At 36.1% G+C, this 23,620-nt stretch overlaps 1 protein-coding gene across 1 annotated transcript in view; it reads right to left on the bottom strand.

Moving 5' to 3' along the window:
- Positions 1 to 449: 449 nt before the first annotated feature.
- LOC103602284 (potassium voltage-gated channel subfamily H member 8-like) overlaps positions 450 to 23,620 on the bottom strand; it is a gene marked incomplete at its 5' end in the record, with an annotated part of 45,094 nt that continues 21,923 nt past the window's right edge. Inside the window, one exon of the mRNA XM_008586695.1 lies at positions 450 to 1,154. Coding sequence (XP_008584917.1) covers positions 450 to 1,154 — 705 coding nt within the window. The remainder of the gene's footprint in view (positions 1,155 to 23,620) is intronic.

Here is a 23,620-nt window from a genome sequence, read left to right as displayed (position 1 = left end):
GCCATCTAGGACAAAACTAATCCACAAGTTCTTTGTCTGGGACTTCTAGCTGCTCAGACCCCGAGGGTCTTTGGACTTTTACCAAAGTCTGTCAAACAGACCAGTAAGTTAATACCTGTACAGACTAGGACAAAACTAATCCACAAGTTCTTTGTCTGGGACTTCTAGCTGCTCAGACCCCGAGGGGCTTTGGACTTTTACCAAAGTCTGTCAAACAGACCAGTAAGTTAATACCTGTACAGAAAAAAATGTTTCTATTATGCTTCTAGGATCTAGAAACTGTTTGCTACAGTATGGAGGTGGTTCTGCCTTTCCCTGGCTCCTCACGCTCTCTTCTGCAGGATTCCCAGCTATGCCCAGTCTTCATGCCCGCCAGAGGCAAAAAAGGCAAACTAAAGCTGTCATGCAGTGGTGGGTTGAAATCGGCAGCTGCACCATGTGCACTGATATCATACATTTATGGCTTTGTTATCTTTCACTTCTGCTGTGCTTGTGACAATTTCCAATGGAAAGTTCTCCAAGGGCTTGGTAGAGACTGATGCCATTCCTTCTCGGTCCCAAGATCCTGGCAAGTTTTCCAGACTGAAGGAACTAACAGCTCCCTGTCCGAAGCTGCCCTCCTCTGATCTGCTTGGGAGAACCAGGTGCAAAGATGCTTCTGAGGAGGAGCAGACAGAGGATGAGAGAGTCGCTGAAATAGACTGCAGAGGCGTCAATGTAGTATCTGAATGTGGAGAGATGCACCTTAAAAATTGCAAATGACCTTCTTGGACAACCTGGTAGTGGGAAGGTGAATAATCAAGGTTTGGAGAATTATAAAGTGCACTGTCTGCAGGATTTTGCTCATGAGCTCCAGTTTGTTGGGGGCTGCTCCCCACAGAGGAGGGATCCACACTCCAAATGTCTGAGGTGACATTGCCATGACAAAGTTGTGCTTGAGTATAAGCAGCCCCACCTGTTTGCAAGTGTAGGCAAGGTTGGTGCGCACTCCAGCTCATCCTGGTCTGTAAGCTCTCCCTGGAGGGACACACAGAGGTGGTGTACAGAGAGCAAAATCGTGGTGGCTGTTGAGATGACAGAACATTTTCCAGAAGCTGCATCACATTCCTCATGTCTTTACCTAACTGGGAGACCTCCTGAGTCAAGGTTGTTACCTGTGTAGGTAAAGCAAAGCAAGAGGCAATAGTTAGAGTTACATGAAAGTGACCAAATTTCAGAGCAGTGAAGTAGGGAACTTAGATTTCTTAATCAGAAGGCCTGAAATGCTACTCCAATTCCAAATCCAACCAAGCCCAAGTGGTGAATCAGTGGGTTGGGTATCTAGATGGACATACATCCTGATCTAAAGCCATAAGTAGTCTGGGGCTCTTAATCAGTGATCCTGGGATTCTTGTAGAATTAGGGATATAGATCCATCACTTCTTAAATGCTGATGTTATCTTTTTCTTTCTCTGAGAGAATGAGATACACAATGGTGCACAAAAATCATCAGACACTTCAAAACAATGTGGAGAGGCAGATCTTGTGTGTGAAGCACTCAGCACACTGAGCATGAATACCTGTTCAGAGTAGACACCTAGTGATGGTGTCTCTTGCAATTTCTAGTTGAGGTCTATGCTTATCATAGGTCCAGAGACAGAGCAGCCTTCCATGATGGCGAGAGTGATCAGAACTCACATCAGATCCTTTACAGAGAGAGTTCAGGGAAAATGAGAGTTGGAAAGAAATAAAAAGAACTGAGAGGTTGCTACATGCAGATATACCCTGTGGGGTACCTGGGAGTCCTGGAATCCATAAATAAACCTGAAACTCCATGGAATTATAACTTAAATTGTGTGGTATATGCTTTTTTCAGTTTTCTAGGTGAAACATTTAGCTTTCATCAGATTCTCAAAGGAGACATGGCCCCCAAACACTTAAGAACCACTGGAGTCTTTATTTTACGTTAAAATGAATAATAAAATTCACTGAGGATTTATTTTCCTAACCACCACATCAGTTTTTTTATAATGGAAGACTACCAGAAGACCTGCCTTAAATCTAACTTTTCTGAAGTATTTGTTTTTCTTAAAGTGAGGACAACTCAGTATTTCAGAAAGCAGGACACACATATATTTTGTAGTCTTTGGTTAGATTCCGAACACTAACACAATGTTGTAATATTTTGTCTTCATTGCTGTAACACTTCATATCATATAAAAGACTTCCTTATGACTTGATTTTACTATCATGAACTGCAAAACTCCAATAGAAGCAGCTGAAGCCATTGGCTAAAACACCATTGGGAAGGAAAAAAAAAAGAGAAGTTCAATTTCAGTGATGCCAAAACCAAGATTGCTGTTTTGGGCAGACTTTCTTCAACATTTAAGCACACATTTCTAATTCATCCAGAAACTTAATTCAGTCTTCTTCTTGTGAGTGCATTCTGAGACTAATTCTCCCTGGCAGCCCCATTGGGAGGTAGCACTGCTCAAAAGCAGGCATCTAAAAAAGGCCAGAAGGAGGTTTTTTTCCATGGTTCAGGCAACCAACTGGTAACACCTGCCCTGGAATTGCCAGTCCAAAACTATTTCTGCTCTGCTGCTGGCATGGAACTTGAGGGACTCAACTAAACATTCATCCAGGCTTTTTAGCAGATCTAAAGCTTCTGGTGACAAGAAGATACCTCTCGCCCTCACATTGAAGAAGTGAAACAGTGAATCTGAGAAAGATTCAATGTGCTCCAAAATTTTTACTACAGGTTGTCAATTTTATCATGTGCCAAGCCTCAATTCTAGTCTGTGGATCACACTTAAAGGATCTCTGCACTACAGACATTCACAAGGGTTCCATCTGGAACTGATTAGCTGTTCTACTAAAATTTCAGGGAAGAAGGCTTCCATGAAATGAGATGGTTAAAGAGACATATTAACCATCCATTACTACAGGTTGTCTAAGCTTAATTTCTTTATCAAACTCAACAGGGCTACATTAGGTTAGCGCCCAATATAAGTGCTTTCAATAAGTCTTTTATTGAGAATTGAATAAAGATACAGTATTTGAAGAACAATTTTGAATTTTAGGCACATCAGCACTTATGTTATTCAATAAAAACTGAATACATTTATAATATAACATGCTTTCAGATACATTTTCACCATTAGATCTACAAACAGCACTGAGATAGACAGGGATATATTTTTCCTAAAATGGGGACACGAAGACCCAGAGGTGAAATGGAACTTTTAAGGTCACTTATTTCATGAATCACGCAGTCTTAGGTCTAGAATTCAGGGCTTCTAACTTTGGTACTTTTTCTGCTATTCTATATTATCACATGGAGAAGGAGAAATTGCTTCTCAGAGAGTTGAAAAATTATTGGTAATGTACTCAGAATTTGTAAAGAGCGCCATGAACCAAAAAGCTAGTCTCATGAGTAAAAGCTGTCTGAAATGTTATTCAACATCAAGTAATAGTGTCCCCTCTAAAAAACTAGGAGACTGTTTTGGTAATGGGCCACAATAATCAACCACATTGTATATCAACAAAATAAAATTAAAAATAAATAAATAAATAAATAAAAATAAAAAATAAAAAAACTAGGAGACTGATTAAACACAGTAAAATCTCTTCATGGCAAATTACATAAATGCAAAAAAAAAAAAAAAATGACTTGCCACAGGGTAAAAAGGGTAAAAAGAGGAACTAGACCACATGTTAACAGACATATTTCTGATGAACTATTTTTCTAGCTCTCAAAATAAACAGATATTTTCCCATGGTTGAAATCTCTTTCCACGGCCACATTCCTGACATCTAACTTTTGCTGTGCATTTGCCACAACTGAGGCCATGAACTTTGAATGGTAATCCAGAGTCTTGACTGGCTCCAGGAATGTAAGCAAGCATTGACATTTTCAGAAAACAAATTCCTATCCTCGCTTGAACTAAAAGGAGTGAAGTACTCAAGGAAATAGAACTTTCTTTAGCTCTGAAGGGTAATGATTGATTTATATTAGGGAAGATTTCTGTCAGTGTGTCTCTGAAGGCACACCCCTGCACCTTATTAAAGTTACGTGAGGGAATTAATCCCTATTAGGTAAGGGATCTCTTCCTTTTCAAGGACAGTTGTCACAAGGAGAGATAGCATCTCCTGGAGATGGAGACTGTGATGACACTGAAGGTGATAACATACTGCCACAGAAAATGTAGTAAAGTTTTACTGCACTTTCTTTTGCTACTTCCTTCTGAGCTGGCTAACAAAATTCATTCGAAAACAGGGAAGACCTTAGTCTCAATCGTATTTGGAAAGCAAAGAAGGCAGCGTCTCTACTTTCTGAGGGTGATGAGGTTCCAGGGCCTCCCCACGGCCTGGTGAGAAGACATGCATTTGTCATTGCTACTTTGCAAACAAGGCTCTGTCCATTTAAGGAAATATGTCCTCAAAATGCAACTTACAACCAGACCACTGCAAAGAGATAGGTTAATAAAAACAAGTAAACAAAATCATTCTTATTAAAAAGTTTTCCCTCTGGCTTCAACAGCCTAAAATCTTTAACTGTTTCTATTACTCATGTTAGAAAACACTGTCTCTTTCTGAGGAGGTATTACAAAGCCCTTCACAAGCCCTGCCTCATTTTCTAGTGGCCCAGTGACTGCCCTGCGGTCACCCCTTGCAGGCTATCACTGCCCTGAGGCATGTGGTTCCCTCTGAACCGGGGCTCTTCTCCTCTGCCTTTTTCTGCCTGGTAAGTTTCTTCTCTCCCTTCGAACTTCTAGTACTTGACTTTCTCTGCAGAGCTTTTTCTTGACCTCTCGTTGGTACTCACACAGCAGTTTAGCCCTGATCACCTTGCATTATACAACTCTATCTGTCCCCAACTAGGCCATGAGTTCCTTGAGAGTAGACACTATTATTTATCTCAGCATTTCCTGGACTCAGGGTAATGCCTAGAACACAACATGCACTCGGTAAATCTGGAATGTAAAAATGAATGCAATGCCTGCCATTTTGAAAGACGTTTTAGTTCTCATATCAGTTCAATTTTGTTCTCATATAGTTCAATTTTGATCTCATTATATCTCCTGAGTTTACCATAAATATCCTGAGGAAATCTGCCTCCTGCGAATTGGAAAATTTGTAACTAGTCTTCTTCATTCCAAATACATATATTAAAGGTAGGTGTTATATGACTGTTAAACTTTTTATGTATAAATTTCCTAAACCATAACCATAACTATCCCCTAGTCTTTAAAAGCAGGCTGGATTTTCGCTGTTGAAAATCTCTTTCCTCTTGTTGTGCTCCCTTCATAATTGTAGAAATGGGTCTCCACTGGCCAAGACTTCTGCTAGACTTCACTTATCTTACTGCTTTGCCATTTATCCCAGCACACACTTGGTTTCCATGGGTAATTTTAATTCTCTGGGAAATTTCCCCCATTTACTGATCCCCAGATCTCATAACTACACTATGAATGCCAAGTGACAAATTCAGTTAAGTTATTCAGCGTTGTTTACCAACCAAAATTTGGCCAACTTTTTGCATCCCTGCTATTTTAGATGTGGCCTTCTGATTCTTCCTACTTATAAAGACAGTGGATAAAGAAAATGTGACTTGATACACATTTCTCTCTTACTTGTTACATTTTCTTTATCCATTTTCTCCTCCTCTTTTTTTTTCCTTCTTCCTCTTCTTCATCCTTCTTATTCTTCTGTGGATAAGAATCCATGTGTCTGGAATTTAAAACTGTTGGCCAAACCAGTTCACCATCACCATCTGCATAGCTGATTGTTCATACCCAAGATTTCTCTACCCCTCCTAAAGTCCCAACTGTTAGAACGAAGAAGTGATGAAAACACCATCTGTGCTTCCAAGTGGCTCAGTTTTCTATCCAAAACTTTGGGGCACCTAAAGATTCTTTCCTTCTCTGTTCTCCCAGCATCATGCATTAACCACACAAATCATCAGGTGTTTAGCAGGTTTGCAGGAAATGCATTTCTCTTGCTGAGCAACACCTCCTGTCATGAATAGAAGCGCCCATGTGACTACACACTTGCCAATTGCCTTGAAAATCCACACACTGATATTTCCATACCCCTAAGAAGGGAAAAAGGGAATCAACTACCACAACTTTTCTACTTTTCCACATCCACGTTTCCTCAAAACTTCTGCTGGCTTAAAAATAGTCATAGTTGCCCTACATTTCCAGAGTATCTGGTTTACTCCTCTCATGTTTAATTAGCTCCATTGATGTAATGTTCTCACCCTCCTCTGCTTCATATTTCCACAAGGGCTTTGTTATGAGGATTAATATAAAGGATGTAATATTTTAGTCCCCATATAACTGGTATTATGTCAGAATCTCTGGTGGCTGGATTGATAATGCATCATAGGCACTAAGCTTAGTTGAAAACTTCTGTGTGGTAGGACATACTAATCCAGGAAACTAAGTCCAGCTAATTTAGCTCAAAGAAAATGAAAACCAAAGTTATCTGTATAACTCTTCCTCTGCCTCAACATGGAGAGATAAAACATTCCTGTTAACACTTTTACATAATTAATATAGAAAGAAAGAGTCTCTGGTTTTTAGTATTGCCTTGCATGGATCTTTGCAGTAGCAAATAGTAACAGCAATAACTGGAACCAATGAAAAATGTTGATTAAGATCCTATATTTCTAGTCCAAGAGTAATTGCAGTCAGATAGATTGAGAATTCTCTATGAAGGATGTATAAGCGAAAATGTAAGTATGTGCACCCTGGTGTTGATCAGAATTTAATAAGGACCAATGTGGGGCTGGGGGAAGGGAAGGGCAGATACATGTCTTTATCGTTTTTTTATAGCGGCTCAAACTCCTGCATAAATCCTGCCACATAGTAGGTACTCTATGACCGGCAACGGGATCGCAACCCTCGGTGTTGCGCCCACACCTCGCTCAGCCAGTGAGCGGCCGGTCTGTATGTGGGATCCGAACCCTCAGCGGGAGCGCCGCCGTGCTCCCAAGCAGCGCACTGTAGCAGTGCGCCACCAGGCTGGCCCTTTATCGTTTTTTTATAGCAGCTCAAACTCCTGCATAAATCCTGCCACATAGTAGGTACTCTACAAGTCTTTGTTGATACATGAGTAATTTAATGAATTGTAAATTGCACTGTTAATTTCTTAATATGAGTTTTTTGTTATTTTCAATTGAACTTACATAACTCACTTTCACCAATCTCTCCTAAATAACACTACAACATACAGAAATAGATGTCACTATACCTCTAGCAGTAAGAATATTTTATATGATCTCGGGTGTCTTATGGAAGTCTCCACCATTACAAAATGGAAGATTTTAAAACATTGTGTTATTACATGGTTTAAACAATCCATCTGTGATGCAGGTGACCTATTGTTCCAATAACACCAGGCACTGTCAGCTTGTACATTTGCTTTGTGTGTGTTTTGGTGCCAACACACCAAATTTGGTGCAAACACCAATTTGCCGTTCTGGTATATCTTTAGATTGTGCTTTTTGGGAACAGAAGTATAAGTTTCTAATGAAGACCAGAAAAGAAATGTATCTTTGACATTTCACATAAAAATAGCTTCCCTTCATTTTATATATATTTTACATATCTCAATCTTGGCTATTAGTATGGTGTGATTCATGGCCTCTGAGCATAACTTGAGCTTCAGTTGATCGGCAGAAAAATGGGATTTCCATTTTTGTGCATTCAGTGAGCAGATGGGGAATGCATCTGTTGACATAATCTTTTTAGCTTGAAGAGTTCTTGACCTGTCACTCAATTTTTGCCAAATATGTACACATTTTTCTGCTAGACACAATTTTCCTAAATTCAGGGGTACTAATTACACCAATCCTCTCCTTCTGCCCCACTGACACATACATTTTTACAAGCTATGATTCAGGTAATTAAATGGCCTTTCATTTAATCCTTTGTTAGGTTGCAAATTTATCATAGGATTCAGACAAGTTCAAACTCCATAAGCAGGCAAAACAAAAAAGACTATCAGCATAATTTTATACTTACATACATTTTTACAAGCTATGATTCAGGTAATTAAATGGCCTTTCATTTAATCCTTTGTTATGTTGCAAATTTATCATAGGATTCAGACAAGTTCAAACTCCATAAGCAGGCAAAACAAAAAAGACTATCAGCATAATTTTATACTTGTGTCTTTTGCTTCACAAAGCATTCAAAACCAAGTGACAGTCTTTTTTTTTTTTCTGTCAGCTAAAATAATAATCTTTCTTGGCACTTGCATACATCTCATCCAAATGAGAACCTCAATCCCATTACTAACAAAAGTTGTAAATCTTTGTCTACAGCTGGAAAGACTAGAATGTTGGGAGGTGAAATGGTTTGTCCTTGGTCATACAGGAATAGTACTCAGGGTTTTACTTTTGCAAGTGCAGCTGATGCCTCTAAATTATAATAGGAGAAGAATTACAAGTCTAGTATTACTGATATAAAATGGCCAATTATAGTCTTGAAAGTGATTACTTCAATGGCTTCATTGAATTTCTGCAATCTCAAGCCTTTGGACATAACTTTATTACTTCAGCTGTGCTATGATAATCCACTCTTTACCAACACTTTGCTTTCCTCATCTGTTTTCCTGGTTTCTGTGACAAAGTTTGACCAGTATCCAAATTACTGTCTAGCTAAGGGATCCTCACTGTTATCAGTGAACACCAAATATGAGTCTGTCTCCTCTCAGATAGCAATTGTACAGAGCAATGCTTGTCAAAAGTTAATGTTTACAGGAATCACCTGAGGATCTTGACAAAGTGTTTATTCAGATTCAGTAGGTCTGCAGGGGAGCCCCTGGAATTCTGCATTAATAACAAGTTCCCAGGTGATTCCAATACTACTGGTTCATGCTCTATAGGGTCGGATCAGTAGTCCCAATTCCCCAATTTTTTCTTTTTCCAAAAAATTTTTTTTTAAATTTTGACTTTTTTTTAACTGACAAATAAAAATACCATATATTTACGTTGTGTAACATGATGTTTTGATATATGTATACATTGTGGAGTGACTAAGTCAAGCTAATATATCCATTACCTCATATACTTAGCATTTCTTTGTGAGAGAACATTTGAAATCTACTCAACAATTTTCCAATATACAATATATTATTAATTATAATCACTGTGTTGTACAATAGATCTCCTGAATTTATTTCACCTAACTGAAATGTTGTACCCTTTGACCAACCATCTTTCTAGTACCCACACCTCCCCCGGCCCTGATAACCACCATTTTACTCTCTGCTTCTATGAGTTCAGCAAATATCGTATGATCTTATTCCTGATTCTCATGGAACTAGTCCCTTTAGTTAACTCCTCATGTACTGATCTTTCAGTAAGAGTTTAAATTTTAGGTTTTCAGTTCCTTTGGCAAATCTGTAGGTGGAGTTTGGTTCTTTTAGGAAGCACATGGTTTTTGGTTGTCTTTCTTACAATGAAGTTAGTTATTGGACATCTGTGGTTATATCAATTTCTATATGCTTCAAATAGCTCATGGTTAAAAAGAGAAAAACAAAATACTCATTATGCAGATTAGAATCTCATTTTTGTAAATATATTATTATATGTTTAATTATTAAAAACACCCCCAACATATTTTACATAAAAAAACTAACTTTTATAATTGTTTTCTCTTCATATCTGGTATTGTACTTTTCAATGACCCATTTTCAACTATTGCCAATCAATGTGCACAAAAACATAGGAAGGGCAAGTGATGGGCTTCTTATTTTAATGAATGCAAAGATTCGTTTTTTACTCTTGGAGCAACTGAGTAATAAACACCTCATGAGAAAGACTGTCCAGCAAGGTGGAGGGGAAGGCCGTAATAGCACCATGGTACTTAACGTTTGTTTCAGATCTTTAGAAAGAGTTCTCTTTTAATCACTGGCAGACCCCTTTCCCCAACTCAAGCTTTTTTGATAATGGAGTTTTAAACAAAAAAAAAACATGTTTCCTTAATAAACACTTTAATAAAGGCGATTTGAACAGAAACTCCCTCATCTCCAAAGCTGAGGGGATTCAGTTTGGAAAGTGAGCTTGCAGATCATCAACTGAAGTCGGCACTTGGTCATGGTAATAGTATCTTATTACCCAATATCAAATTTAAAAATAATAAAAAAAACCCAACATCAAAAAGTTAGTAAATTACATGTAGATTCTCTTCCTTTCCTACCTTATCACTCCTTTAAAACTGTTCATCATTTATTTGATTTAAAATGTACTATTTTCTTTTAGCTTTGGAAATGCTAACATGCAGAATAGTCAGAAATGGAAACATATCTGGGAAAACATTTAGTTTTTAAAAGAAGGCTTTGTTCTACAAGTGACAAGGACAAGTCAAATTACTTGATACTACGTTGCTAAATGGACAGAGCAGGTCTATGTTAGCTTTTTGACTACTTTGCAGAAACAAAATTCTAAATATTAGGGGGAAAAGACATAACAGAGGAAATCTGACCAGTTGGCATCCTGACATCAGATCGTTAACCTGTGCTGCTTTTTACAGGGAAAATTTCTTAGGACAATCATGAGACCCATGCCTTTTAGTTATGCATTAGAAAGAATGCTATAGCAAATGGCCTTTTGAAATTTTGCATTATTTCTTTGAGATAATGTCAAATTTACTTTGATCTTTCTCGGCATGTTTTATAAAATGTTTGACTCAATCTGAATGTATAGAGGGCATTTGTCTTTATTTGATATTTATGGCTTGAGATCAAAATCTTCTTTTAGTACCCTAATTTTTCTAAACAGTGGGAAAATCCTATCCATCTGAATCTCAGAAGTCTTTCTTCTTTCTCACATGACTAAATCTCATTTTCTATATTTTAATGTCATTTGAATTTCATTGTATTTTGTATATTAACCGAAAATAAATGTCTGCATTTTTCAGAAAAACATCTTATCTTAAATTATCTGTCCATGGTTTAATCAAGTCTCAAAATTAAGTATATATGTGGCTAATTTAAGGAAGCAAAGATTCAAGCCCACAGGCTTCTTTGAAAGCTAATCCAGTAAAGAAAACCTTCTTGACTGGGAGTCAGATCTTATTTCTATTGCTTTCCATACCACTTGTTATATACATGATAATCTCTGGGCCTCGGTTTACTTGTCTGTGATATGAGCATCTCACGTGTCAGGATTTCTAATGTCCTTTTGAACTTAAAATTGAGATTCTTTTTTTCCCTTCTATTCAATGTACTAATGTCTGGCATTTAAAATAGATATAATGCACATTCCAAGTGTCTTTTATTTACTCATCAACGATAAATGTGTATCCACTATGTGCCAACCATACAGCAGAGAACAAAGTAGATAAAAATTCTTATCCTCATTGAACTGACATTCTAATGGTGGATAAAGACAATGAACAATTTAAATAAATAAACTATGTAGTGCAATAGAGGTCTGATAGGGCTATGAACACCAGAAGATCAGTGGAGGTAGAAGAGGGAAGTTTGGGTATGTGCTCCCCTGGTTGCTTCCCTGCAGGGCTGAGGTGGGCGGAAGGTCACAGAAGACCCCAACAAAAGGTCACAGCTCTTGTCAGGTGGCCCTCCCATCCACCTTTCTCTGGCTCAAGTTTCTGTAACTGCTCAGTACTCTGGCCCCTTCTGACCTAGGAATTGTAGTGAACTTCTGTTATTATTGGGAGGGGCAGTGTTTTCAAGCTCTACTTGTTTGAAAACACTGCCACCCCTTGTGTTTTGAATCCACCCCTTGTGTTTTCAAACTCTACCAACTCTTTTGTGGATACTCCTTTTATTCAACTTTGCTCAGGTTGCCCATTTGGAATGTGGCATAGGGCTCTACTTGGACCATTACTGATATATCCATTTAGTCCTTCTATTCAAAGATGAGAAGAGGCCTATATATAAGTAATCGCAGGTAAAGAGGGCAACAGCAGCCAGTCTCCAGAAGTGACATGCATTTTAAATCCACACATAAAGGAAAATCTTGAGTGGCATACTTGTACACCTTTTTTCTCTTTTGAGAGATCCACACTATTATTTAGATTTTTTTTTTTAAATAAGTAAAACTCTCATGAGAGCTACAAATCTGCCTATTGATATGGGTTTGGGAATAGAAAATAACCAAAAAGAGTCCTATAAAGTATGAATTAGTTGGATATATTGCAGTTAGAAAACTGTATCCTCAAAATGTGGCATTAACATCAATAACACATATGTAAATTTAAAAAAAACAGAATGGTTTTGCCAGTAGTTAAATGATTTTGTTTTTCTGTAGGAAAAAGTAGATGTACAACATTTTTAAAATTTTGCTTTTGAGGACTGATGATTAAGAACTACATATGATCAGGATGAGGAAGAAAGGAGCCTGTATGGACAGATCTTGGGATGACCTGTCATTCTGTCAGTGTATTTCAGGTGACCCAATTGTTGGTGAAAAGATATAATGGGAACTCTATTTCAGGGGACTAAGGAATGAACTTTCCCATAATGTATTACTTATGTACATTTCTTTATGTGCAATATTGATAGAATCCTGAGGTTTCATGGGCATTTAGAAAAGTAGTTAAGCAACTCACTTTCCCATAATGTATTACTTATGTACATTTCTTTATGTGCAATATTGATAGAATCCTGAGTTTTCATGGGCATTTAGAAAAGTAGTTAAGCAACTCTTAATTAAAGAACAACCTGTCTTATTATTATTCCACCTCTGACTCAAGGAGACTTCACTGATCTACTAGTTTTTTTGAGTATAACCTAGACAACTACAGATATTGTCTCTCTGTTTTCCAGAGGAAGACATTTCATTATTTGAATTTGTTTACTTGGATATTATATGATACAATTATTTGATGGTATTTTGGCATTAAACCTTGAGCAAAATTAAATAGGAGACAAAATTTCCCTGTTAATTTTTGAGGGCTATGCCAGATATTGCTAGTGTTTGCCAGTATCCAGTTTTCCATTTCTCCTGGGGTACACAAAGATTACTCTTTCTTGCCCCTTGAAATTAATCGTGCCTATGGAATTAGTTTTGACTAGTGAAATATGAAAGAAAATGATGTGTATTTCTTTTGAGCCAAATGATTGTCTGTCATCTACTCTTCAAATGGAACACAGTCAATCAGCAATGTTCCAGATGGTGAAGCCCCTTCTGGTGACCTGTGTTAGGCATTTCTCTTGAACAGAACATAAATTTTAATCAGTGAGATTTGGAGTTTGCTGTCTCAGTATAATTTATCCTATAACAGTGGGATACTTCAACATTTTAGAAAGAGTTACTAGACTTTTTGAAGAAGTTGAAAATGAGGAAAGAAGAGTTAAATTCTGAACATGGGAGTGCAGATATCCCTTCGACAAGATGATTTCTATTCCTTTGGGTGTATACTCAGAAGTGGGATTGCAGGATCATATGGTAGTTCAATCTGTAGTTGTTTGAGGAAACTCCATACTGTTTTTCATAATGGCTGTGCTATTTTACAGTCCCACCAACAATGTAGAAGAGTTCCTCTTTCTCCACGTCCTTGCCAGCATTTGTTATTCTGTCTTTTTAATAATGGCCAATCTGAATGGGTTGAGTTGATATCTCAGTGTGGTTTTGATTCGCATCTCCCTGATGATTAGTGATGTTGAACACTTTACATATATTGTACACTAGTGATGATAGTCAACATTGTACCCTTAAAGTATGTATAACCTATTATGCTTCAGTAAAAAATGCAATATGCAGATAGGAAGAAGCATCATGCTTTTCTGCATGGCTGGAACATGAAGCTGAGTCATGTGCAGAGGTCTGGGCTGGGTAAGCTTCTTTAGTGCATAGGAATGAAGACAGATGATAAGGACTCATGCCTGGGACTCATTATTATATGTCTAGGAAGAAGAGAACTGATACCCTTTCTAGTTGAGTAATGAAGGGGATTAAAAAGGTGCTCTCAAAAAAAAAAAGAAGAAAAGTTAAATAATATCGATGTTACAAAACAAAATTTGAAATTTGACTTTTGGGTCTTAAGGACTATATAAAAAAATTATCTTTAAGGCCTTAGGAAAATGGTAGATATAAGGACATGACTGGAATAGCTATTTTTAAAGGAGATGACCTATGATTCAATTATGAAATGTAAGGCAAACACGATCATCTCTGAAAAGAAGAAACCTTTCTGTTGGACTCAATAGAAATAAGAGCAAAGTCTCTACAATGCTAGAAGCCAAGATGATATAAATGGGCTTCTCATGTCTCTTAAAGTTAACAATGTGCTACTGTGTCAAATGAAACAAAAAGCTCCATATCACTCAGTGAGATTTCTGGCAAGGTAGTGTGAATCAGGAATAGAACGAGGCTCCCCCAAATATTGGTTCTCATCAAACACATGTATAATTTACAGTACACAAAGTTGTAAAAGGCAAAACTAAAATACCTTTTAATTCTATTTTTTAAATTTAAAAAATTTTATGTTTTAATTTTTTATTGTAACATAGCTGACTGTACATATCTGTGGGGTACAGAGTTTAATATCACTACCTGTGTGCAATACGTGATGCTCAAATCAGGATAATTAGTACATCAAACATACAATGTAATTGTTATTCATGAATCTTTACCAATTCTTCCCTTACTCTCCTCCCCGTCCCCCTTTCCCAACTCTAGTAACCTCAGTTCTGTTCCTCTCCTTTTGAAAGTTCAATGTATTATTGTGATTGTATCTTTTTCTTTCCTTTTTATTAAAATTTATTTGATTATTTTTTAGCTCCCACTTATGAGTGAGGACATGAGGTATTTCTCTTCCTGTGCCTAGCTTATTTCACTTAACGTGATTTTCTCTAAGTTTATCCATGTTGCTGTGAATGGCAGTATTTCATTCTTTTTTATGGCAAAGTAATATTCCATTGTGTAAATATACACCATGTTCCTTATCCAGTAATCTGATGATGGGCATTTAGTTGATTCCATCTGTTGGCTATGGTAAATAGAGCTGTGATAGACATGGGAGTGCAGGTATCCCTTCAACATGATGATTTGCTTTCATTTGGGTATAGATCCAGCAGTAGAATTGCTGGATCCTGTTGCAGTTCTATCTGTAATTGTTTGAGGAAAATCCATATGGTTTTCCATAATGGGTGCACCAGTATACAGTCTCATCAATAGTGTAAAAGGGTTCCCCTTTCTCCACATTCTCACCAGCATTTGTTATTCTTGGTATTTTTGATAATAGGCAGTCTAACTGGGGTGAGATAATACCTCAATGTGGTTTTGATTTGCATTTCCCTGATGCTAAGTGATGTTGAGCATTTTTTCATGTGTCTGTTGGCCATTTGTATATCTTCCTTTGAGAAATGCCTATTCAGCTCCTCTGCCCATTTTTAAATTACATCATTTGTTTTTTGGTTTTTTCATGTGTCTGTTGGCCATTTGTATATCTTCCTTTGAAAAATGCCTATTCAGCTCCTCTGCCCATTTTTAAATTACATCATTTGTTTTTTGTTTTTTTTAACCATTGTTTGAGGTCCTTGTATATTCTGGATATTAATCCTTTGTCAGATGCATAGTTTGCAAGTATTTTCTCCCACTCTGTAGGTTGTCTTTTCTCTCTGTTAATTGTTTCTTTTGCTGTGCAGAAGCTCTTTAGTTTGATATAATCCAGTTTTTTTTCCTTTTGTTACCTGTGCTTTGGGGTTCTCCCACTCTGTTGGTTGTCTTTTCTCTCTGTTAATTGTTTCTTTTGCTGTGCAGAAGCTCTTTAGTTTGATATAATCCAGTTTTTTTTCCTTTTGTTGCCTGTGCTTTGGGTCTTTTGCTGTGCAGAAGCTCTTTAGTTTGATATAATCCAGTTTTTTTTCCTTTTGTTACCTGTGCTTTGGGGGATATATTCATAAAGTCTTTACCCAGTCCTACTTCCTGAAGTGTTTCCCCTATGTTTTCTTTTAAGAGTTTTATAGTTTCAGGTCTTATATTTAAGTCTTTAGTCCACTTTAAGTTGATTTTAGTATATGGTGAGAGTTATAGTTCTAGTTCAATTCTACATATGGGTGTCAAAAAAATTCTTTCTTCTGCTTGTTCTAGCCTGATGCTTAAGCTCTCAATTGTGTTTTTTATTTCATCGAATGACTCCTTTAGTTCCATGAGTTCTGCTACATTCTTTTTAAAAGTATTAGTCTCTTTGTAAATTTCCTCCTTCATATCTTGGATAGGATTTGCTCAATTCATTGTGTCACCTATCTGTGTTTTCTTGTATCTCATTGAACTTAAGATTGGTGCTCAGAATTTCTTTTCAGTCATTTCAAGGGTTTCCTGCTCTATGGGGTCTGGTACTTGAGGATTATTGTATTCCTTTGATGAATTCATATTTTCTTGTTTTTTCATATTTTTAGTATCACTACATTTATGTCTGGTCATCTGGTAAAGAAGGTGCTTCTTCTATTACTCTCCTTCTCTGGACTCTGCTGGTGACCCTCCTTGTGTCAATGCAGTTGAGTGGTCCTTGTGTCAATGCATTACCTACCTGCACAGCAGTAATGGCTTCTGTGGCTGCTGCTGTGATAGCAGGCTGCCTTTGCAGTGGCAGTCATTGTGGAGGTGGCTTTGGTAGGCTGCCCACATGGCAGCGGTGGCTCCAGCAGCAGTTGGCTGCATGCACATCTGTGGTGTCTGCCTGGTGGTGCTGGTTGTTGCAGCAACTGCAGCAGTGGCTGTTGCAGGAGCCATCCATGTGGCTACAGTGTCCACAGTGGTGGCCTGTGCAGCTACAGTGTCTGCAGTGGTAGTTGGGGTACCTCGCAGCAGCAGCAGCAGTGTCAGCAGCTGCAACTGCCTCCCTGGCATCTGTTCTGTCCTTGGTGGCAGTGGGGTTACTTCGTGGCAGTGGCAACAGCTGTGGCCATCTCCTTCATGAACTGTTTTGAGATGGGTGATGATTCTGGGACTGGACAATGGCACTGGTGACTGCAGCGGCAGTGGCAGTGGGACCATTTCAATATTCTGTGGGAGGAACACTCCCTGGGCATCTCTAGTCCATCCTCTCCCTGGAAGTCTTAATTCTTGAGTTTAAGAAAATGTTTAATTCTTTTTCCTCATCTACGTTAAATTTTTTTATAAAGAAATTTATTTACTTTTAAGTGACACATATTGATTGTACATATTTATGGGGTACAGAGTTATATTTCATGTATATGTATACATGAGCATATATACATTCAATACATGATGATAAAATCAGCATATTCATTATCACAAGACTTCTAATTTCTTTGTGATGTAAATATTTGATCATCTCTCATCTAGCTATTTGAGGACATACAATAAATTGTTGTTAATTATAGTTGTCTAGTGCTACTATACACCACTAGAACTTATTTTTCCTACCTAGCTGCAATTTTGTGCCCATCAACCAACCTCTTCCTAACCCCCGCTCCCCTTCCCAGTCTCTAGTAACTACAATTCTACTCTTTACTTTAAAAAGTTCAGCTTATTATTACTGTTATTATTTTAGCTTCCACATATGAATGAGAACATACAGTATTTATCTTTCTGTGCCTGACTTATTTCACTTAACATAATGTCTTCCAGGCTCATCCTTGTTGCTGAAAATGACAGAATTTCATGCTTTTTCATGGCTGAGTAGTATTCCATTCTGTGTGTGTGTGTGTGTGTGTGTATAACATTTAGAAAATGTTTTAATTTTGTCCCATATATAGAACCATAACATCTTTGCCATAAAGAAATCTTTAAAAAAAAATTTTTTTAGACCCAACCAGGGTCTAAAAATGATTATTATATCCCTAAAAAGAGAAAGAATTTTCCCCATCAAAGCACTATGGACACTGAAGTAGGTTAGTGACTTAAACTGGAAAGAAAGCCACTGGACCAATGAACAGAAGACAGTCAGTGGATGTGATGGTTAATTTTGTGTGTCAACGTGACTGGGTTATGTGGTGTCCAGACATTTGGTCAAACATTATTCTGGGTGTGCCTGTAAGGGTGTTTCTGAATGATATTAGCATTTGCATTAGTAGACAAAATAAAGCAAGACTGCCTTCCCTAATGTGGCTGGGCCTTGTCCAATCAACTGAAGACTTGAATAGAACAAAGAAGCTAAATGAGAAGGACCTCTGCCTGCTTGAGTGCTTGATCTGGGACTTCAGTCATTTTCTGCCTTTGAACTTGAACCAAAAACTTAGCTTTTCTTGGGTCTCAAGCTTGCTAGCTTTTGGATTGGAACTTACACCACTGGCTCTCCTGGTTCTCTAACTTGCCAAATTCAGATCTTGGGACTTCTCAGCCTCTATAATTGTGTGAGCCAATTTCTTATTCTATCTATCTCTCTATCTCTCTATCTATTTATCTATCTATCTATCTCCTATTGATTCTGTTTCTCTGGAGAACACTGACTAGCACAGTATATAAAAGTAAAAGCAGGTGTGTTTAGATTTTGGAAAAAATATGAATGGCACAAACCTCTACAGAAATCAATCAGTAAAGACTGTATCTGAAGTGAACTTTAAGCCATTGAAAAATCAAAAACCAAGAATGAAAGTGACCCAAAATAAAATGAATAAATGCTAGTATATACATTGGGGCAAAACCAATCAGGGACTCAAAATAGCATAAATTAAAGAAGAAAGGGAGCATTTTAGATAACATCTGGAGGCTGCTTCCTTAGCCTAGTGTTTCCTATACTGTTCCAAGACATGCTAGTAGAAAACAAAATACTAATAGTTATTTTGCCATTAAAGTGATCAATAAGCAAATTCATTTGGTCAATGCAGGCTGAAAATAAGCTAATTTAGCTTTTTATTGCCAGGATTCATAGAGCCTTAGTATGCTATTGATCAAAATGCATCTCTAAGAATATGAATTAGTTTTAAGCAAAATATACCAGATATATTTAACCACAGAAGTCATAAAAATTATAAGTATATATATATATACTTAACAAAAGAGCCCTAAATACAGAAAATAAAAAATGTCAGAATTGAAAGGAGAAATAGGCAACTGACAACAATAGTTGGAGATCACCATATCTCACTTTCAATAACAGAACTGGTCAGATCTATAAGGAAATAAAAAAAATTGAGCATTCCAGACCTGTAACTATTGACCTAACTGATATCTATACAATACTCACCCAACAACAGCAGAATACACATTCTTCTCAAGTGCACACGGAACGTTCTGCATGTTAGATCATATAATATGACATTAAATAAGCTTGAATAAATTTAAAAGATTGAAATCATACAAAGTTCAACAGCAGAATACACATTCTTCTCAAGTGCACACGGAACGTTCTGCATGTTAGATCATATACTATGACATTAAATAAGCTTCAATAAATTTAAAAGATTGAAATCATACAAAGTTTGTTCCCTAATCACAATAGAGTGAAATTGGAAATAATAAAGAAAGTTGGAAAATTCACAAATATGTGGATATTAAACAATATATTACCAAATAATCACGGTTCAAAGAAGGCCTCACAGAGTAAATGAGAAAATAATGTGAGATAAATGAAAATGAAGATACAACATACTGAAGCTAATGAGATGTAGCTAAAACAGTGCTTACAGGGAAATTTATAGCTATAAATGATTATATCAAAAAAGAAGCAAGATCTAAAATAAACAACCTACTCTTTCATCTTGAGGAACTAGAAAGAGTAAAGTAAACACAAAGAAAGCAGAATGAAGGAAATAATAAGATTCAGGGCAGAAGATAACAACATAGAGAATAGAAAAACAATGAAAAAAATCAAGATTAAAAGTTGTTTTTGAAAAATACCAACAAAATTGACAAAACTTTACCTAGACTGACTAAGAGAAAAAGAGAGAAGACTCAAATTACTAAAATCAGGAATGAGAGAAGGGATGTTACTGCCCACCTTACAGAAATAAAAAGAATCATAAGGGAATGCTATGAATGCTGTAAGCTAATAAATTAGATAACTTAGATGAATAAGACAAATCCCTACAAAGACACAAATTACCAAACTCACTAAAGAAGAAACAAAAAATCTTAATAGACCTATAACAAGTAAAGTAATCAAATTAAGTAAGCAAAAAACTTTCCACAAAGAAAAGCCCAGGACCAGAAGGCTTTACAGGTGAATTATACCAAATACTTCAAGAAGAATTAATAGCATTTTTTCAAAAACTCTTCCAAAATGTAGAAGAGGAAGAAATACTTCTCAACTCATTCTGAGATCAGTATTACCATGATATCAAAAAACAGACATAGATATCACAAGAAAACTACAGACCAATATCTCTTATGAATATAGATACAAAAATCCTCACAAAATACTAGCAAATAGAATTTAGCAATATATAGAAAGGATTATACACCATGACCAGTGGGATTTATCTCAGAAATGCAAGGTTGGTTTACCATGCAAAAATCAATGAATGTTAATATGCCATATCAATAGAATAAAGAAGAACAACAACAAAAAGATGTTACCCTCTCAATAGATGCAGAAAAAGTTTCTAACAAAATTTAACACAACTTCATGATAAAAACACTCAACAAGCTAGGAGTACCAGGGAACTTCCTCAACATGATAAAGTTTATTTTTGAAAAACCTGTAGCTAACATTGTACTCAATGGTGAAAAAATGTAAGATTTCCCCATAATACAAGGAACAAGACAAGGATATCTCTTTTCATTTCTGTTTAACATTGTACTGGAAGTTTAGCCAGTGCAATTAGACTAGAAAAGGTAATAAAAAGGCATTCAAATTGGCAGGAAACTATCTCTATTTTGAGATGACATGATCTTATATAGAAAAATACTAAAGAATCCACTCCAAAACTATCAGAACTATTAAATAATTTCAGCAAAGTTGAAGGATACAAGCTAATTATGCAAAAATCAGTCATTTCTGTACACTAGCATTAATTATCTCCAAAAATGAAATTAAGAAAACCATTTTATTTATATTACAAAACTAATAGAATATTTAGGAATAAATTTAACCAAGAAAGTACATAAGATGTGCACTAAAATTTACAAAATATTGTTAAAAGAAATTAAAGAGATCTAAACAAATGAAAGAACATTCCATGTTCATGAATCAGAAGACTTACTTTTTTTTTTTGCACTGGCTAGTATGGGGATCCAAACCCTGTGACCTTGGTATTACAAGGCGGCACTTTAACCAACTGAGCAACCGGCCAGCCAAGACGACTTACTATTGTTAAGATGACAATATTTTCTAAACTGATCTACAGAGTCAACACATTTACTATCAGAACCCCAGCTGACTTCCTTGTAGAAACTGACAATCTGATTCTAAAATTCATATGGTGTTACAAGGGATCCAGAACAGTGAAAACAATTTTGAAAGGGAAGAATAAAGATGGAAGACCCAAACTTCCCCATTTCAAAACTTAATACAAAGTTATGGTAATTAAGACAGCATGGTACTAGCATACAGATAGACATATACATCAATAGAATAGAATCAAGAGTCCAGAAATAAACTCTCACATTTATGTCAGTTGATTTCCGCCAAGAGTGTTAAGACCATTCAGCAGAGAAAGCATAGCATTTTTAACAAATGGTACTGTGGTAACTAACTGGACATCTACACAAAAATATTAAATAAAATTGAACATATACCTCACACTATATTTATTTTTATTTATCGTTATACAATTTAACCCATTTTCGTGGCCCTTTCCCCTCTCCCTTTTCCCCTTTGCATCCCCCAAACCTCACACTATATTTAAAAGTTGGCTAAAAATGAATCAAAGACATTAGAAGAAAACATAGAAATAAATCTTTGTATGATCTCAATCTCTTAAATTTATCAAGACTTATTTAAAGGTGTAGCATATGGTTTAACATGGAGAATGTCCCATGTGTACTTGAGAGAAATTTGTATTCTGCTCTTTTGGGTGAGTGTTTTCTAGATAGGCAATGGCTTCTTACATATAATGCCAAATCACAAGAAACAAAAGAAAAAATAAACAGGATATCACCAAAATTACTACTTTTGTTCTTCAGAAGATATCGTAAAGAAAGTGAATGGCAACCTACACAATGAGAGAAAAAAATTGCAAATCATATTTGATAAGAAATTTGTATCTAGAATATATAAAGAACTCTTACAAGTCAATAATAAAAAGACAACCCAGTTTTAAAATGAGTAAAGAATCTGAATAGACAGTTCTACAAAGAAGATATACAAATGGCCAATAAACACATGTAAAGATGCTCAATATTATTAGCTATCAAGGAGATGCAAATCAAAACCCCAATGAAATACTACTTCACTCACTAGTATGGCTATAATAAAAGTCAATTTTAAAATGAGTAAAATTGTTGACAAGCAGTTGCAGAGCTTGGAAACTTCACATACTGCCGCTGGGAGAATAAAATGCTGCTACTGCTGTGGGAAACAGTCTGGAATTTTCTCAAATGTTTAAGCATGGTTACCATATGATCCAGAAATTCCAATTCTAGGGTATATTCATATACCGAAGAGAAATGAAAGTATATATCTGCACAAAAACTTATTCATGAATGTTTATACCAGAATTATTCATACTACACCAAAATAGTAACAACCCAAATGTCCATCTGATGAATGGGTACACAAAATGTGGCATATCCATACACTGGAATAAAAGGAGGGAAGTACTCACATATGCCATAACATGGGTGAACCTTGAAAACATTATGTTAAATTAAAAATAGCCAGTCATAAAGGCCCACATATTGATGATTCCATTTATATAAAATGTCCAGAATAGGCACATTTATAAACACAGAATATAGATTAATGGTTGCCCAAGGCTGAGGTGGGGGGTTCTGTAGTTGTTAGGGTTGATGGTTATGTGGTGTGGAGTTTCTTCATGGAGTAATGAAATGTTCTCAAATTGATTATAGTAAAGAATGTATAGTTCTGTGACTATACTAAAAGCCATCAAATTGTACAATTTAAATGAGTGAATTGTGTGATATGTTAATTACATCTCAATACAGCTGCTTACAAAAAGTTAATAAACAGTGTGAAAAGCCAGACTATTCTCTAAAAGATTAATATAAATTGTTATATTTCTACAAAGCTCACTTTTTATTTAGGAATGTTACACATTTCATTCTCCTTAATATATTTAAGGCTCAAGATGGATTAAAATGTCCTAATACTAACTATGGCTCCTTTACATATCCACAAAATAAAATGCTAAAAATTTCAATAAGAGTATTCAAACTGAAGCACACTTTGGTGAGCAAGGACAATTTAACAAGCTACTGCATTTTCTTATTTCAAAAATGCAAATATGGCTATGCTTATCTTTCTGTTAAGCTTGGCAGGTTCTTTTCTGCCTGGTTTTCTCATCATTTTACCATTAATATGCTTATTGCAATATCGGGTAATGGGTAAGCATTGTTAAACTGGTGTACTGTGTCTATTTCCCCTTAAATCTCTAAGACTTACAGTATAAGTGTTTTTTAAATTAATAGAGCAGCACAATTACATCAAAATTTTAGCTAAAATAAGATGTTTTGAAATATAAACAAGCTGCCATTATTATTTTCTATTCTAATTTCATATTGAGTACCTTCCTAGCAAAAGGAAAGTCTCTTAGGTGAAAGTAGTAATTTTTACATTCAAATATTTTTTTT

Source organism: Galeopterus variegatus, unplaced genomic scaffold (assembly GCF_000696425.1).
Source record: "Galeopterus variegatus unplaced genomic scaffold, G_variegatus-3.0.2 Scaffold4083, whole genome shotgun sequence".
NCBI classification, from domain to species: Eukaryota; Metazoa; Chordata; class Mammalia; order Dermoptera; family Cynocephalidae; genus Galeopterus; species Galeopterus variegatus.
The sequence above is the reverse complement of the archived record's forward strand: the minus strand, read 5'-3'. Positions and strand labels throughout refer to the sequence as shown.